Consider the following 19064-nt stretch of genomic DNA (forward strand, 5'->3'; position numbering starts at 1 on the left):
TCGCCCGTAGAATCTCTTCGTCGGTGGTTAAAGATGTTCATCGGCAGTATAATGTGCAGTAAAGTACACGTTTTCGGGTTCACGTCAGACTTTCTGTACCCAAACTATGTGCAAGTGGAAGAAGTAGCCCATGTTCCAGGTACCAGCTCCTCCTTTTTAATTACTTCGTTCTGTGTCCCATTCACGCTCCTCCATGTTTGTTTGTGTTGCCTTCATGCAAATTTCCTGCCTGCGTCTGAACCGTGTGGAAGAACACAGAGTATTTCCATAAAGAGTGATTTGCAACACAAAAAAATAAACGATATGACGCTGAACATTTGTCACACAATAAAAATAAATAAACACAAATTTGGCACAGCATTGCTTCAAAACAAGTCTGTTTGATATTTACTGCCGTAACGATGCTATGATCTGTAATTAAAACAATTTTGGCCTCCCTTTACGATATTTTAGGATCGTGGAGATTCTCTGTATCATTAATGGTTTTAATGAGAAGCAGATAACTTGGACACGTAACTGTTTGGGAGGTTTTTCTCTTTTCATATTCAATGATTAAAGCTGATGGAGGATTGTTCTCTGTTTGTAGGACTCCCTAAATGCTCTGGTCTTGGACTTGGACTACCCTGCACTACGCAAAAACAAAAACATAGAAACCTTCTTGAACAGATGTGAGTAGTTTTTTTTTGTGTGAGTGATATAACGATATCGAGGATGTTTACTTTCGCAAAGCTAAACTATTAAATGCTCACTTCGTTCTTCTGTACTTTTAATACGCTTCTGCTTCAGATGAGAAAGTCATATCGCAGGCTCGAGACTTCCAGATGAAGTCTGAAGACTTCGACAGGGTTAAAGTCATCGGCCGAGGGGCGTTTGGTGAAGTCCAACTGGTGCGTATTGAACAGTCAATGCTTTATTATTTGGGGTATCAGGGGTTCTGTGGAGAAATATAATGACTGTGTTTACTGTCAATTGAATTCAGTTTTATTCATATAGGCCCGAACCATACCAGCCATCTCAGGACACTTTATATTGGAAGGTCAACACTTTACAGTATTATAGAGAGAAACCCAACAATTCCCCATTAAACAAGCACTTGTTGACCGTGTGAAGGAAAAAACTGCCTTTTAAACGGACAGAACCAGGCCCAGAGGTGGACGTCCATCTACCTCGACCGGTTGGATTGATGGGAGAGCAGAGTGAGAAAAGAACAGCATAGAGATGCAACAAACAATAAACACTGGGCAGGTTGATGAGGCCTGCGACCGTCGATCAGAAACATGCAGCTTACAGGGCCGGAGATCCCTGCAGAAAGAGACAAGGAGACATAAGACACAAAGTTAGCGTGGGACAATTGTGGTTTATTAATGCAATGGAGAATGAAAGACAGAGTAGAGTAGAAGGAGAGCAGCGCAGTGCATCATGGGAGGTCCCCCAGCAGGTCAGGCCTATAACAGCATAACGAAGAGAGGGTTTAGGGTCATCTGAGCCTGCATTAACTGTAAGTTTGATCAAAAAGGGAAGTTTGAAGCCTCATCTTAAAATTAGAGAAGGTGTCCGCCTTCTGAACCCAAACAGGGAGCTGCTTTCACAGCTGAGGGGAAACTTTAGGAACCACAAGGATGTCTGCGGTCCAAAGGGGGAAAACGTTGTAAAAGATGAAGCGGTGCACTGCATCTTTGTTATGATTGTAATTTATATACTTTATGTCAAAATACATCTCACAGAAACTCTGGAGAATCTCCATATTGCTATTCCTTCTTTAACTTTGAGTAACTGGTTCCCGCCATCGTTCAGGTCAGACATAAAGCCTCGCAGAAGGTCTACGCCATGAAGCTGCTGAGCAAGTTTGAGATGATCAAGCGCTCAGACTCTGCATTCTTCTGGGAGGAGAGGGACATCATGGCTTTTTCCAACAGTCCCTGGGTTGTGCAGGTACGACATTTAAGATCAGCAGATAATTGGATTTCTGGTGCATTGATTGTTATATTCTCCAAGATTTTTCATTGAATTAATACAGATAAAATGTTGGTTAAGTGTTGATCTTTTTGATTTGTTATTTGATTATATAAACGAGTGGGAAATATGATAGTTCTGCAGATACGTCCATTTTAAAGCCAACCTGCATGGTACTAAAAACATCACTATTTGTGTGTTTAGTTGTGCTGTGCCTTCCAAGATGAGCACTACCTCTACATGGTGATGGAGTACATGCCGGGCGGCGACCTGGTCAACCTCACCAGCACCTACGACGTGCCAGAGAAGTGGGCCAAGTTCTACACGGCGGAGGTGGTGATGGCCCTCGACGCCATTCACTCCATGGGCTTCATCCACCGGGACGTCAAGCCCGACAACATGCTGCTGGACAGACTCGGACACCTGAAGCTGGCCGACTTCGGCACGTGCATGAAGATGGACGCTGTGAGTTGAAGCATGTCAGCGGAAACCTCAGTGCAGCCGCATGTCGTGCTTATCTTATTTCTTTCAAACTTCACCGTCCGAGCTACCAAGTTACAGATGCGAGGAAACCCAAACCAGACATGCATCTGTTTATTTAAGGAACCTCTGAGTATGTTTGGATGCCAACAAAATGGTTCTGTGGTACATGAAAACAAGGTGCACAGCGAAAACACATTTGTTTTGTATTACAAGGGAAAAGTTGCATGCAAAGGCAGAACTGTTGAACTGTGATCAGCATCTTGTACACACTGTTGTAAATCACAGCTTAATTGAAGGTCGGCTCAAAAAGTTCGGAGACTGCGCCCACGACAACCAAAAATGGTACCAGGTTTAAGTTTGGCCAGCGGTCCCCTTCGAAGTAGACCCCTTGTCCAGTAAACGTGGAGTGGACGCGTTCCAATGTTGGAGAAACCCCGTTGCCTTCGCGCCACAAGTCAGGTCGTTTGTGCCGAATATATTTTCCCTCCACCGCCTCAGAACACCAGAGTAGAATTCGGGGACGAATTCATGATGCACAACCCTGCAAATGTCTAAGAGAACCACCTGCATGCTGCTGGTTCTGCTCCCGACCCGACCCACCTTCTTTGATTTGCCCCTTAAAGCACTTCAGCCGGCTCATTGCGTCCGTCAGCCGTCAGCTCCTCGAAGCACCTCTTGGGTCTCCGTTGCTGATCTCCCCGATTTTGATACATAATTTGATGTGCACTCTCTGATCAAGTACATGGTGACATGGCAAGATGCTCACATCCAAGTGGCTCCAAAAACATGTGAAACACGTGCTGATGTTGATCAAGTGATGTGACTTACAGAAGTTATGGCTTCCTTCTGCTCCGTTCGTGCACAACAGGAGGTCATGGAACTTTTTGATCGACCCTTCAGTCAGTGAATCACACTGCAATGACTGAAATACTGAGTGTGACTTGTCAGCAACCAGCTTGTCAGAGCTTATCAGATTTAACATGCGTGAAAAGCAGAAACACAAAATTTGGGCAAAAGTAAGAGTTTGGAATTCGATTTTTCTTAAATGTTGTAGGAGCCCTTTTTTAATTTAAGAGCAAATCTGTTGCAGTGTTTAACTCGACCATGCTGGCAGTCAGTTCCACTCACATGGAAGGTTAATCAATCAGAGAGAAAGTGTAGGTTCTCATAAACTGTTACGTTTGGATGAATTATGCCAGTTTCCCGAAGACGGGACTCAAAGACTGATTTGACACTCTCAGGTCAAAGTGCACCTGTAAGGTTGTGACTCATCATGAATCCTGGGTTTGTGTTGCAGACCGGCATGGTGCACTGTGACACAGCAGTTGGGACTCCAGACTACATCTCTCCTGAGGTGCTGAAATCTCAGGGAGGAGATGGTTTTTATGGGAGAGAGTGCGACTGGTGGTCCGTCGGGGTCTTCATCTTCGAAATGCTTGTTGGTCAGTGAACATTTCATAAAGTCATTTTTACAAAACAGTAATGGAGAGATAACTTTCTGGTCATTTGTTTCCGGTGTGTGGCCTGATGTTCCCACCTCTGCACTAATAGCATGTTGAAATAATCTCACTGCAGAGATACGGTGAAGCAGTTTACTTCACTCCTGTTTTCTGGCTGCCAGGTGACACGCCGTTCTACGCCGACTCTCTGGTGGGAACCTACAGCAAGATCATGGACCACAAGAACTCCCTGAACTTCCCCGACGACGTGGAGATCTCCAAAGATGCCAAGAACATCATCTGTGCCTTCCTGACTGACAGGTATGAAGAGCTACATGGAGGAGTTCAAAGGGACAGTTTGACATTATGGGAAATAAAATGATTCATTTTCTTGCAGAGAGTTAAAGCAGAAGATTCATACGACTCATCTCTTATATTTTATAATGTTTAATCTGTTTAATCTAGTTTTTTCATGATGATGATGCAGAAGGAGCACAGCGGGACTGTTTACAAAGGGTTTTAGTGCTCCAACACTCAGATATTACATACCATGTCGGAGCCATTGAACACTTGTGTTTATGAACGTGGAAGGTTTGTGTTATTCTTCATGCCAAAAGAAAATGAAAGTTTTAATTTATTGCCTTAGTCGAGTCATGTAAATGATGTTTTCCTGTTCCTGAACGGAGGACAATGGTTAGATTTATTCCTCGCTCTACAACTCATTGACTCTTTTTATTTTGAGGGAGGTGCGATTGGGAAGAAACGGCGTGGAGGAAATCAAGCGTCATCCTTTCTTCAGAAACGACCAGTGGACCTTCGACACCATCAGAGACAGTTAGTATCAACAGCCTTTTTCTTCTATTTATTCTTGTTTACAACATTCATTTTCAACAGAGTTTATTTTTCTAGTTCAACAGAAGTCAGTCTGGAGTAAACTGTGGATCTTTAGATAAACTGTTTCCTCTCTCAAACGCAACCACCAGAAACGCCTCATTTTTGCACATTTACGGACTTTTATCAAAATTAATGTTTTTATTACATTCTGCTTCATCTAGATTTAAAAAGAAATTGAAAAACAAGCATAAGCCATTACGGCCTTCGTTTGTCTGTAGAGAACATTTAAACCCTTCTTTTAACATTTTAAACCCAACTTCAGACAAATTGAAATAAATCCTATAAAACTAATACAAATGAGGCCATTAAAAAAAAAACCAAATAAAGCATTTAGAACAAAATAACAAATTAAAGTCAAAAATGCTAAGACACTGAATGTATACATGATCAGTAACTAATAAAATAAAACAAAAATTGGGCCAATTTTGGAAACGACAACTAGAATAATTATGTTTTCAAAAGAGATTTGAACACCAGTAGTGGAGTTTATCACCTGATCTATAAGTGGAGCATTTAGAAGACCTGATCGACCCTGAGAACCCGTCCGGATCCAAGAACCATTGAAAGCTGCTGGTCCAATGACCTCAGCAGGAGATGTATGGTACAGGGATGCCTCAGGTCTGACAGATGAGCTGCTGGCGCTGCTCCATTTAAACAAAAGCATTTTTAAAATAAACCTTACGCTGGACACTCAGGCAATGTGAGCATGCGAGGATAAATTAACGTGCCCAAACGAAAGGGGACCTCATCATTTTGTAACTGTGGTTTATAGCATCATCCCAGGATTAAGTCACCTTTTCTTCCACCTCGCTTTTCATTTTGTTGGATGAATTGTTTTCTTCGTGGAGGTGGAAAGTTTGTGTTTTCGAACAGTTTCGGTGAAGCGAGTAATGAGAAATATTTCTAACCGGTCACGAAAACTTGAAGCAGGAATTCCTTTCAGAACAGAATCAGAGAACATGTTCGAGTAATTTATTACACTGAAGCTAGTTTTGTTTACACAGCACTTCCTTTTTCCAGCAACTCACGCTTGCCCTGTTCCTCTCTTCCTCTCTGTGTCTGCCTCTCCTCAGCCGTTGCCCCTGTGGTCCCAGAGCTCAGCAGTGACATAGACACCAGTAACTTTGACGAGATCGAAGATGACAAGGGCGATGTGGAAACCTTCCCCACACCGAAGGCCTTTGTAGGAAATCAGCTGCCCTTCGTTGGCTTCACCTACTTCAAAGAAAACCAGTAAATCCTCCATCTGTCTCTGATGATTTTCGGGACCTGAATGCTGCCACATGCATAATTTAGATTATAGATTTGTTCTTGGTTGCGGTTTTGATCTTGTGTTGACTTTGTTCGTTTCCTTTAGGTTACTAACTGCAAGCAACAACTCCGCAGTGACCCATGAGAACTCCAAAGGAGAGGTGAGTACACAATGGCTGCCAGGTGCACATCGATCAAGTGCAGCGTTGGCCCGAACGTCTCGGGAAATAAATAAGACGGGCGTCAGTTTACACGAGCGCACAGAGCAGGCTTGTTGACATTGTGATCAGTCCAGCTTCAGACCGTAAGATGTTCAGGATTACGATGGAAATGACTCCGAATGGGATTTCTTTCACTGATCCCATGATTTATTTGTACTTTGTTAGAATTTCAGCGTTCTTAGCTGCACATAGAGACTTAAGCAGCTTTCAGCGTTAGTGGTTGAGCTGAACGCTAATCTGGGGAATTCTCATTGACTTCAGTGCTAAAAGGCTGCCGCCCATCACAATTAACGACAGTCTGCAGGAGGAAGGCGAAGGCCCAGGTTTTATTTTCAGTTTGACCTGATTACATGTTGATACACTTCATTTTTTCAACTGTTAGAATTTCACTTTACTTTTTCTTTTTTTTAATTCAGCTCAGCAAAACTTGGCAATATGTAGGAGATACTTCAAACAGCAATATTATATTTCACTGTTAATATTGAGAAACATTTCAACATATTTAAGTTTTATGTTGAATTGAAATCATTAAAGCAAAGGATCAAATGTGAAGCAGGTTGTTCTGTAGGGACAAACCTACAGAGAATTATTATTATTATTATTATTATTATTATTAACTGTGCTTATCTGTGGTAGGTCTCATTAATAAATCATAAAACAGCTGTGATCAAGGAGCAGATTTAATTTTTCTTTTCATTGTCAATCTTTTCTGTCTGTTGTCTTTCAGCAGTAAAAACATTTTACCATCAGTTAGAAGTAATTACACAAATTATTTCCTCAAATTCTGAGGCAGTCTCATCATTACCTGAATTATTCCATAATTTTCAAACTGAATATGATGCAGGTGCAAAAAAGTAATGAACAAAAACATTGCTGCTTTATGTGCTTTTGTTTGATTTTTTTTTTTTTATAATTGGACCGGTGCATGGTAATGTGTTTAATCTAATATTTCACTACACTGCTGTGCACCCTTATTATCACATTTTCTATGGAAACTCAAAAGTGCACACCATCTTTAACACCTGCAGACTCACTCTTGGTTCTTCTATAAAGACTTGTTTATTTAACTCCTCTCTGTTTCTATCCTACTCTCTTTTTTTTTTCTTTTTTGCGACTTCAATGGGAGCAACTAAGATTCAAGTGAGGAGACAATGAAGACAAGTTTTTGATCTTTATGTGACCTGGGAGACGTGTGATGAGTTGATGTTTTTTGTTTCTCTCTTCACAGTCAGCAGCGCTGCAGAAGAAACTCCGCCACCTAGAGGTGCAGATTAATAATGATAAGCAAGTCAAAGACGAGCTGGACCACAAATACAGGTACGGGATGTGTGACGACATTAAATATAAATGATAATATTACATCTTCCTGGTCAAACTTTGACAGATTTTTGTTTGTGTCACTGCAGAGCCACCACCAGTCGTCTGGATAAAATCTCCAAAGAACTTGAGGAAGAGGTGAGTTTCATCACTCGGAAACAAACACATCTACAGACACCTTTGAACTGTTGGAAATTACATGAATACTCTTTGTTCTCTCCTACTTTTAATATTTGCTGGTGCTGTGACCGTCGTCCTTGCTGGGATTTTATGAGTTCTATCTTCCTCTCCTTCTGTGGACTTTTTGAGGCAGAATAATGACTCTTATATCACACTTGACCATGTTCCGGTTGAACGGCAGCGCGTCGTTTCCACCGGGGTTCGGCTGGAGTGCTCGCTGAATCCTAACAGCCACATTAATATATCTATTGGAATTGGATTTGTGTTAAGCCCCCATTGGATTCTCAGGAACCATTTCTCATAAAGTGAGTTATGGATTCAGAGCAGCGTGAAAGTAGCCCTGTAGGAAATGTTGAACAAAGTGTCTGGCGTGATTGATTTTTAGACGAGCAGCAGGAAGAACCTGGAGTCGAGTCTAAGGCAGTTGGAGAGGGAGAAGGCGCTGCTGCAGCACAAGAGCCTGGAGAGCCACCGCAAGGCAGAGAGCGAGGCCGACAGGAAGCGCTGTCTGGAGAACGAAGGTGACGCCAGACATATTGTAATGAAACACACAGTAGATTCTGCACGTACGATTAAAATATTTCAGTTAAATGCTTTGTAAGTGTTTTCAAGTCATTTGCAATTCACTGGTTTCCAATATGAGACCAAGTCAAATGGCAATAATCAAAAAAATATTATAAAAGAAGCGGATGTCATGTGCTAATGTGACGCAATAAATACATTGTCCTGCTGCATAATAAAATGCAAATTTTATTTATTGAGAGAGTGGCACTATAAAAAAGATTCCTTAATAATTAGCAGCTAATTTGATGCTCAAGCTATGAAGTCAACACATGCAGTGGAGAGTTTCTTTTAGGTGCCGTTGAGTATTTATTTTCTAAATCACTTAATTAAAGATCACCTGCGGTTTGACAGCTTCTCGGGTAAATTTCAAAACTTTTTTGTTTGTGCTTTTGATAGTAAATGAATTTGGATGCAAGTTGACTGACTGAGAAAGTGTGGATTATACTGCCATCGCCTGGTCAAAGGGACCGGTGGCAAACAGTTAAATAAGGCTACTGTCTGCTTTGCATTACAAATGACTTGTCAGTAATGTCTAATGTGCATGATAATATTGTACTACTGGATGTAAGTGGTCTTCCCTTACTCCCAAATTCTTCACTGATTAAAACTAAATAGAAAGAGTTTTGTATTTAAAAAAAAGATTTTAAACTTCTCATCTCTTGTTTTTGTCCTACAGTTTACATAAATGACTTGGTGCAAGTATTTCAACTTGACATTGAGACGTCCTTTTATTGAAACAGTCCATAATGCATTGCTCCGTGTTCTTCTGCCTTGTTCAGTCAACGGCCTTCGAGATCAGCTGGATGATATGAAGAGAAGAAACCAAAATTCACACATTTCAAATGAGAAGAACATCCACCTGCAGAAACAGGTCAGTTACCTGCTGTTGTTTTTTTGAAGATGAGCTCTTTGAAATAAATTAACAAGTTTGTTTAATTATTTTCCTACAAATATACAAATTTAGAATAGTATTATAAATATATTGATTTATTTGTAAAAAGAGGAATATTATCGAAGAAATCACACATTTCATACATTTGTGTCACTAAAGAAGTGCGTATGGTGCATATGCTTATTTTTGGGGATATCAGAACATACTTTAACTGCATTAAATAGAATAGTGGAGAGAGAAAATGAGTCAAAGTGATGACTTCATCCAGTCAGACTAAAATGTGGCTGAACATCAAGTCAGCTTGTTGCTCTCGCCCATATTCACATTCACGCGGAGGCTTCTTAAAGGGTAATTATTGTTCCGACAGCTGGAAGAAGCCAACACGTTGTTGCGGGCCGAGTCCGAGGCGGCGACGAGGCTCCGTAAAACGCAGACGGACAGCAGCAAGCAGCTGCAGCAGCTGGAGGCCAACGCACGCGAGCTGCAGGACAAATGCTGCCTGCTGGAACGCAGCAAGCTGAGTCTGGAGAAGGAGTGCATCAGCCTGCAGGCGGCGCTGGAGACGGAGAGGAGGGAGCACAGCCAGGGCTCGGAGACCATCAGCGACCTGATGGGTGGGTGAAACGCTCGCCATGCATTTCACACAAAAAGATTCTTAAACAGGCCTGTAGAGGCTGCAAACAATGGCCATTCATATGTTTTAATAGTGATTATTAAAGTTGGGAATTGCTGAAAAGGGGCATAAATTTACAACTAAATATTACTTATCTGGTTTCAAGGTGAGATGACGTTTTATATTTTAGTTTGTATGGACCAGTGTATTTATATTCATTTATAGTGAAATTTTGTCTTTATTATTGAGTGAGTGATTTTATTTCTCAGTCCACAAGCCAAGTTCTTACACATGTGCCCCTCCGACCCATCCAGAAATAATAAACACATAAAACAATAAAGCAAAAACAAGTGCAGCACAATATAGTGATGAATATAAATATACTATATAATATAAGTAGAACAAAAATACAACGTAGAAAAGGATTAAAAAATAAGAATCGAAATGTTAAACAAAAAAATAAAGGAGGGGAAACTAAGAATCCGGGAGCTCATTAAATTTTTCCTCTCCTTTATTGCCCTGTTTGTTTGTGTGTGTGTGTGTGTGTGTGTGTGTGTGTGTGTGTGTGTGTGTGTGTGTGTGTGTGTGTGTGTGTGTGTGTGTACATTAAGTTGGGAAGACAGTGGTGCAGGTATAATTCAGACCACTTCATTGTGTTAATCTGGTCGCGGCCGAGCTCCATCTTTGAATAAATATTTATTTCTGCAGTCTTTATGAACATTTTGAAGAGTTAAATGGCTCTAAAGTTGAAGGTTGCTGCAGCTTGGAAATCAATTCAAAATTCAAGGTACTCCTGTGTATGAAATGCTGTTTTTCAGGAGTTTCTAATATGTATTTTTATGAGGCGGAAATTTCTATTACGTGCTTTTGATAAAAGACGAGTAGTGCTGTCGCCTCAAGTCATTTTCTGCCTGATTTGCAGTTTGCATGGTTTGTAGGTTTTCTGAGGGCAGCTGGATGGGCAAGAGTAAAGGTTCAGCCAAACTCAGAGCAGCAGAGGCTTTGAGGCCTGAATAAGAAGTTTGTGCTGGAAAACCATTCTAGTTCATTCAGAAAATATCACATTCACTACTTGTGTGTGTGTGAGAGAGAAAGAGGTGAAGTTAAGTGTATTTGTCAGTGTTACAGTAGCAGACTGGTTGTAGTCGTCAGCTCCACGCACACTTGTGTGTGACTGTACATGTATGTTTACATGAAGGCTAATAACTCAACCATAATCTGATTAAAGTGGTTCTCGGGCTCCTTAAACTGTCACGTAAAACCTATTATCTGATCGTGTTCATTAAGGTGAGGTCGTAATTATTGTGAATATGCCGTGATTAAACTGCATTTGCAGGTCTTTGGATGCAGCGACTTGTGTGTTGCATTTAGTGAATCTGTGAACCAGGATGTTGAAGAAAAATAATGAATTCCTCAAATATTTAGATAATAAATAAACCCTTTGTATCACATGTCATCGCTACAAGAAAGAAAAAACACACTCACACTTGGTAGATGTCAAGTTGTGCTGTAATACATACGATGAAGAGATGGACGTAACAGACAATAGACGGACCACGACGGATCCCACGTCTGCTTACTAGAATTATGTGTTGTCTTATAGTTAGTTTGAAGGTTTTATAGACAACACGCTTGTGAAGTTTTCTCCTCTGAGGACTCTGCTGGCTTCATCTTGCAGGACGTATTTCTGGCCTGGAGGAGGAGGCTCGTCAGCAGAGACAGACTCTGTCCAAAGGCGAGACGGAGAAGAGACAGCTGCAGGAGAAACTCACCGATCTGGAGAAGGTAAATCAGAAAAATATGAAAACAAAATGAAACATTATTTTTGATTAAACCTTACTTACCATATTCATCTTTTATTGGATTTTAAATATATCACTTTTTGGTATTAAGTTTATCTGGCTTTTATTGTGAGTTTGAATGGCATCGAAATGATATCAGACAGTTTATCATGTGCCTCTGGATTTAACGTCACACAAATAGTACTTTTATTTGTTTAGGTGGACTGTTACATAAACTTCAAAAGTCCAGACCACTCAGGTTGTTTGGCATCAGTGGATTCTTTTATTAAAGCAGCTGGTGCTGTCTTGTCTTCATGCTGCTGTTTGCAACAGTTGGAGAATCACAACAGAGAGGCAGATAAACCATCTACAAAATTAGAGAAGAGAGACTTGAAAGCCTCTTCTTTAGATTACAGATGACTTTGCAACATTACGGCTGCCCTCACATGCAGGTGAGCAGTAGATGCCAGCGAGGAGGCTGAATACACACACTGACTATTTCTTTTTTACTTTTAGTACGTACTGCAGCTGGCCTTGCAAACTACGCTGTATGCATGTAGCATGTATACAACTGAGACATACTACTTTTATCACAAAAATGCGCCTTGAACTTTGACCCTCTTGGTCATATCCGTCGCGATCAGGACATATGAAGTAAAAAGAAAAAGGTTGTGATTTGGAACGAGTACGTTTCCTTTTACCGTCTCTTTCTTTCCTCCTTCTTCCTTTTGTGGGCGGAGCATTAACGCCACCAACTGTCTCGGCGGTTCACTCCGCCGCGCAAAGCATTGTGGGTCACAACAGCCAGAGTAGCATGATGGTCTGCAGTCTTCAAAATATGACGGGATGTAGTAGGACATCCTGGTACTTCTGACATGCTATGTTTAACATACTATGTAGTGGGAGACAGGAAATCTTTTTCTGGCATATTTAATAGTACGGTAGTGTGGATGTTGGAAGGCAGGGTACGTTGCTGTAGCACACGCATCTCAATCAGGTGTGTGCCCAATAACATAGAAGTTTGAAATGAGTGAAATAAGGTTCCCCTAAGATCAGAGTTACAAGTTAGAAGTCGAAACCCACTGATATAATTTAACTGGGAAACGCTGCATAATGCAGATGATTACCAGGAGTACTGAAACTGTTCAACACTTGAATCAGCTCGCTGTCGCTCTTATGCAAATGATAAACGATGCGAGTTCCGTTCTGCTGCAGTTCGTGTTTTTCACGAAATGCAAAGAGTGCAGTGCTTTCGCCGCAATGTTATTAATAGAGATATATTAATTTTTTTTGCTTGTTCTGTCTCCGTGCAGGAGAAGAGCAACAAGGAGATCGATTTAACCTACAAGCTGAAGGTGCTGCAGCAGGAGCTGGAGCAGGAGGAGAGCTCTCATAAGGCTACCAGGGCGCTGCTGGCAGACAAGAGCAAGATCAAAGTAACCATCGAGGGTGCCAAGTCAGAGTCCATGAAAGGTGAGGGCGCTGACCTTTTGTTTCCAGGAAGTTGTTCTCTCACAGTCTATTCCCTGCAGTTTGTACCAGGAAGAAGCCGTTCATGCAAGATTTGAACTTTGTGAAATAATTGGAGGCCGGTGGAAAACTGAGCTTTTGCCTCGTCATAAACATTGTACATTTATTAATATGAGCTTCAAAAAAAACGATGGGCGAAAATAACAACATGTGGAAAATATATGTTTCTCTAATTGAATAATTGATTTCCAGAGCTGGAGCAGAAGCTGGCGGAGGAACGAGCGGCCAAACTACGGCTGGAGAACCGAATACTGGAGCTGGAGAAGCACAGCAGCATGATGGACTGTGACTATAAACAGGCTTTACAGAAGCTCGACGAGCTGCGCAGACACAAGGACCGCCTCACCGAGGAAGTGAGTGTTTATATTCCACACGGGACAGCAGTGAAGTGTGTGTTTAGATATTAAGTGCCACCTACAGACACAAATCCTGCAGCTGCTCCTGTAGCGCTGTGTGTCATGGTGAATACATGGAATGTAATTTTGCTGGTTTACATTCATTTATGGCATCCGTGGGAACGTAGATCAGAACGCACTTCTGAAATGTTTGCAGGTTGTCTTTATTTATAGGTTTGCGTGTGCTTCTGGAACAAAAACAAAATTCGAATCATATTTACAGAGTACGAACAGTTCTGTTTTCACCTGGTCCGCACGTGCAGTGTAACAACGCTTCCCCAACGATTGAAGATTTAACCAATCTGAGACATGAAATACACGTGACATTATAGCAGTAAATGATTGTGACTACAAGTGAAACCAGCAATTTAATAGTCACATAATAGTAATAATAATAATATTATATATACACAAATCACTGCTTTCTCAATAACATGAACAGCTGAAACACACAAAAATAAAGGCAGTAAATAAAACTATAACACCAAACGAGCGGCCACATGTTGGACAATAGTAAACAGATGAACCACAATAAATTCCACGTTCACCTGCTGGTAACTTTCACGCACACAGAATTGAAGGTAACGGGAACAACAAATACTAATTAAACCGATTTTCTGTCCTTCATCACAATGTGTGAAGTCTGAGTTGAACTTTTATTCTGTTCCAACTTATAAAAACAGGAAAACATTAAGAAAAGCAAATTCAACTGAGGAAATGATGGGAGAGCTCATTAATACAGTGATATAAAATACATTTTTATATATGAAACAATGCAGATTTAAAAAAAAAAAAAAAAAAAAAAACTGTTCCAATTGAGGAAATAAGTGTGCATATTAAATCATGTGTACAAACCACCCCTCAAATGTTCCACCTTTTATATTTGATCCACTCGTTCAGGTGAAGAACTTGACGCTGAAGATCGAGCAGGAGACCCAGAAGCGTAACCTGACCCAGAACGACCTGAAGGCCCAGAACCAGCAGCTCAGTGCCCTGAGAACCTCGGAGAAGCAGCTGAAGCAGGAAACCAATCACCTGCTGGACATCAAACGCAGCTTGGAGAAGCAGAACCAAGAGCTGCGCAAGTCCGTTTGGTTTCACTCTTTTGTAGTTGTCAAGACTTCGTGTTTTGGCAGATGATGAGAAACTGAATTTTGTTATTGTCTACAGAGAAAGGCAGGACACAGACGGACAAATGAAGGAATTACAAGACCAGCTCGAGGCTGAGCAGTATTTCTCTGTGAGTCTGCTCTGTGATTACAAATGAGCATTTAAAATGACAACACATTGTAGTTCTGTAGCTTTTAGTTGGTTGGCTGTAACATAAAATCATTATTTCAGTTGCTAATGCATGAAGAGTTCACTGTTCAATGACCACCAAATTAGTGAATGTGTTTTTATGATCATATAAATAGCACATAGTACATGGTAGTAATAATAATAATAATAACAATAATAATAATCTCGTGAATAATGAAACCTAATTGAATGTTTTCCATGATCAGAGTTTCATTTATCCGCACACACTGTTCATGTCCATTATTACTCAAGACAAGTAGTTCTTGCTTTGAAGAAACTTTTGGAATCGTCTGGTCTCCCCAGTAGAGACTGCAGGATTCATGAGGTGTGTAGAGGCACAGAGAAGTGTGTCAGCTGTGAGCTGTACTTGACCTGCTCACTGGTTTCCAGACTCTGTACAAGACGCAGGTTCGTGAACTGAAGGAGGAATGTGAGGAGAGGAACAAACTCTACAAAGACGTGCAGCAGTCGCTGCAGGAGCTGCAGGAGGAGAGGTGGGGTCTCGCTGTTTGAAAATATTGAATAAAATAGATATATTCACTTTAAACTTCGAGACTTTACTGGCTGTTTTTTGAAACTTAAACAAAACCAAGACAAATGAAAGATCTGAAAAAGTCAATTTATTCATCTCTGAATAACACGTTTGTTCATTTTGGATTTATGGACGTTTCAGTGTTGGATTTATGTTTTGAATTTGTTCCAGGGACTCTTTGGCCGCTCAACTGGAGATCACGCTGACGAAGGCTGACTCGGAGCAGCTGGCGCGCTCCATCGCTGAGGAGCAGTACTCAGACCTGGAGAAGGAGAAGATAATGAAGGAGCTGGAGCTGAAGGAGATGATGGCCCGCCATCGTCAAGAGCTCGTTGAGAAGGACATCACCATCAGCTCGGTGAGTTGCAGCAGTGCCCGTCTCCAACATGTTTTTGTATTATCGGCACTTCAACAGCTGTTTCTGATGTGTTGGTAAGTAACTCAACTGTTCATCACCTTTAGATAAAGAGGGTCATTTTCCTCATTGCTGTCGTAATACAATATGATGCACATCTCATGCAAATAAAGGTCCTAAGTAAAAAAAAGAAAAGAAAAAAGACTGATATGAGTTTAGGTTGCTGCTTCAGACAGCTTCGACAGTGCTCACTATGACCCATAACAGTGAACATGACAGTATTTTTCCTGTTTCGTGCAGCTGGAGGAGGCTAACAGGACTCTGACCAGTGACGTCGCCAACCTGGCCAATGAGAAGGAAGAGCTGAACAACAAACTGAAGGAAGCAGTGGAAGGTAATTAACAGTGTTTAAAGGTGTAATGTGTAATCATTTAATATTGTCATCAGAGTCATCATTTTATATTTGTGTGTCTTTTTTCTTCAGAATCAGACAAGTCGAAGGACTGTGAGCAGCAGATAAGCCAGATGAGACAGATGTTTGAGAAGCAGCTGCAGTCAGAGAGGACGCTGAAGACTCAGGTCGGTGCTTTTAAAAACATAACGCACAACGTGACCAATGACCACTGAACCTAATGGCACCATTCATGTGATAAATTCGACTATTTTCCCAAGTCTTCTTTTACTCTGAAAAGACCTGACCCCGTGGTGCTCGCCTCCTTTCACAGGCCGTCAATAAGCTGGCGGAGATCATGAACAGGAAGGAAGTGCGTGGCGGAGGCAGTCGCCGTGGTAACGACACGGACATGCGGCGAAAGGAGAAAGAGAACAGGAAGCTGCAGCTGGAGCTGAGGTCGGAGAAGGAAAAGCTCAACAGCAGCATCATCAAATACCAGAGAGAGATCAATGAAATGCAGGCAGTAAGTGAGAATCACCCACATTTCGATTAGTTTCTTCAGTCTCGTGGTTTCCCCGGCTGAGAGAAGATACTCTGCTCCGATATCTTTAACTGTACGTTGCTTCTTCTCTTGTTTTTAACGCGCAGCAACTGGCGGATGAGAGCCTGATGCGTGTTGAGCTGCAGATGGCTCTGGACAGTAAGGACAGTGACATCGAGCAGCTGAGGAACCTCCTGCAGTCGCTCAGTGTTCAGTCAATGGACTCGACCAGCGTCAGCAGCGGGCCGGAGTTTGATGCCGATGATGCGTACACAGGTAAACGCTCGGCAACTGTAAATACAGCAGCGTTTTTCAGTAGTTCTGACAGGACACGCATTTCATTTCAGCGTAGTTTATACACTTTTGCTTCAAACAAATCTAAACATAATGGATTTATACACTTCTTTCAGTTCGTATCAAACGCTTGTAAATACGATATCCAGTTCACTCCTGGGATGTGAAAGTCAAGCAACTATTTATTTTGCTTTTGTTTGTTGTTTTGAATAACCACTATTTCAGGATAAGATTATCTGTTTGCTTTTATTTGTAATAGTTCATGTTCCTAACTCTCTCTCAGAAACGAGGCTCGAGGGTTGGCTGTCTCTTCCCGTCAGAAACAACACCAAGAAGTTTGGCTGGGAGAAGAAGGTATGAATAAAACCCCTGAAGCTGCTTCAATCATGTGAAACGGAGTCTCGCTGATTAACGTGAGTCTTTATCATGTCTCTCCTGTTGCTGTAGTATGTTGTCGTAAGCAGCAAGAAGATTCTCTTCTATAAGAGCGAGCAGGACAAAGAGCAGTCCATCCCTTACATGGTGCTCGACATCGAGTGAGTGTGACACCTGAACGCACCTCCGCTGAGAGGACACCCATCAGATCATTTCTTGTAGAGACATTTTCTGTTGGATTGAGTTGCATCGTTTCAAACACTTTGATAAAGAAGCATCACAATACTTGTTTCCATCACACAGCAAACTCTTCCACGTGAGGCCTGTCACTCAAACCGACGTGTACCGCGCCGACGCCAAAGAGATTCCCAGGATATTCCAGGTCTGCACCCGCATTGCTTTATTCGTTTTATTATTGAACTTCTGGGTGATATAGATAGTTCTTGAAAAAAAAAGATGAAAACAGCTTAAATTTAGTTGAAAACCCTCCTTCTCTGTCCTCCTCCCCAGATTCTTTATGCCAACGAAGGCGAAAGCAAAAAGGAGCCCGAGTTCCCTGTGGAGTCGCTGGCCATCGGAGAGAAGTCCAGCTACATTTGCCACAAAGGCCACGAGTTCATCCCCACGCTCTACCACTTCCCCACCAACTGCGAGGCGTGCACCAAGCCGCTGTGGAACATGTTCAAGCCGCCGCCGGCTCTGGAGTGCCGGCGCTGCCACATCAAGTGCCACAAGGACCACATGGACAAGAAGGAGGAGATCATCGCCCCCTGCAAAGGTAGGACGCTCCAGTCCAGGGTTTTATCAACGGACTGATCTGTGAACTGAGAAGTGCAGGTCACTCAGGCCCTCCAGGAAAGTGCGAATAATTGACACAAATTCAAGCAATCTCTGTAATATCTGCGGGAGCTTGTCATTTTTTTTTTTTTTTTTTTATTCTCGCAATTCTCCCCCCCCCCCACCCCCCCCCCCAAAAAAAAGACAGCTGTGCTGAAAATATTACGCAATAAAGTAGTCTTTAAGAACAAAACTCACTATTAACACAAATAATCATTTACAACCAGCAGGGATCTCCTCTTCTCCTCTCAGCACCAAAACAAACTCACAAACAGGAATGAGCAGAAAACCTGGAAGTGACAGAGTTTGTGGAAATGTGGTCTTCACAATAAAATGATCTAATTAAATGCTTATTTTCAAAGGAAGTGATTAAATATTACTATATGTTTAATTAGTTTTATACGCGTCAAGTTGTAAGAGACTCCACTTTGGCCTATGTGTTGACTTAACATAACTTAAACACCATTTAAAGCTCTTATTTTGACAGCACATGTAGTCGTTGTTTCTATATTAGTCACAGACTCCATTTTGTAAAGCTACGTCACTATTATGACTTTTTTGGTTACTTTGAGTCACATGGTTTTCTAAGTTCAATAAAAGATTATAAATAAAATATGTCTGCGATGTGCAGCATGATTATTATCAAAAGAAGTGATTACATATTGTTAGGTAGTGCTTAAAAAGATATATTATTAAAAAAAAAAAAAAATGCTCCACTTGTGATTTTTTTTCTAATTCCTTCACTTAAAAACTGCAAAAAATGTTGTTGTTGTTTTTTAATCAAATCTGCCGCACCATCAGGCATTTTTTAAACTCCCCAAAAATGCTAAATCCTGGAAGGACCAGCCACTGAGGACAGGTGCAGCCTCAGTGCAGCTTTTTCAGGTTTACAACAGACATTTCTAATGAAAATAAAAGTGTCGA

The 19064-nt window shown here is 41.4% G+C and overlaps 1 protein-coding gene across 1 annotated transcript in view; it reads left to right on the forward strand.

Moving 5' to 3' along the window:
- rock2a (rho-associated, coiled-coil containing protein kinase 2a) overlaps positions 1-19064 on the forward strand; it is a 40228-nt gene that overhangs the window by 16953 nt on the left and 4211 nt on the right. The window contains exons 2-30 of the mRNA XM_069723900.1: positions 587-668; positions 787-887; positions 1795-1932; positions 2158-2418; positions 3734-3878; positions 4058-4196; positions 4618-4709; positions 5843-6002; positions 6127-6181; positions 7470-7558; positions 7648-7696; positions 8124-8259; positions 9082-9173; positions 9562-9808; positions 11486-11592; positions 12902-13061; positions 13311-13471; positions 14414-14598; positions 14684-14753; positions 15203-15306; positions 15516-15702; positions 16000-16093; positions 16184-16278; positions 16425-16616; positions 16742-16910; positions 17212-17282; positions 17376-17464; positions 17607-17685; positions 17814-18081. Of these exons, the coding sequence (XP_069580001.1) occupies positions 587-668; positions 787-887; positions 1795-1932; positions 2158-2418; positions 3734-3878; positions 4058-4196; positions 4618-4709; positions 5843-6002; positions 6127-6181; positions 7470-7558; positions 7648-7696; positions 8124-8259; positions 9082-9173; positions 9562-9808; positions 11486-11592; positions 12902-13061; positions 13311-13471; positions 14414-14598; positions 14684-14753; positions 15203-15306; positions 15516-15702; positions 16000-16093; positions 16184-16278; positions 16425-16616; positions 16742-16910; positions 17212-17282; positions 17376-17464; positions 17607-17685; positions 17814-18081 (3817 nt within the window). The remainder of the gene's footprint in view (positions 1-586; positions 669-786; positions 888-1794; positions 1933-2157; positions 2419-3733; positions 3879-4057; positions 4197-4617; positions 4710-5842; positions 6003-6126; positions 6182-7469; positions 7559-7647; positions 7697-8123; positions 8260-9081; positions 9174-9561; positions 9809-11485; positions 11593-12901; positions 13062-13310; positions 13472-14413; positions 14599-14683; positions 14754-15202; positions 15307-15515; positions 15703-15999; positions 16094-16183; positions 16279-16424; positions 16617-16741; positions 16911-17211; positions 17283-17375; positions 17465-17606; positions 17686-17813; positions 18082-19064) is intronic.

The sequence above is a fragment of the Brachyistius frenatus genome, unplaced genomic scaffold, assembly GCF_029030835.1.
Source record: "Brachyistius frenatus isolate BFR_SWC_R1_liver_20210118 unplaced genomic scaffold, ASM2903083v1 Contig_350, whole genome shotgun sequence".
Taxonomy (NCBI): Eukaryota; Metazoa; Chordata; class Actinopteri; family Embiotocidae; genus Brachyistius; species Brachyistius frenatus.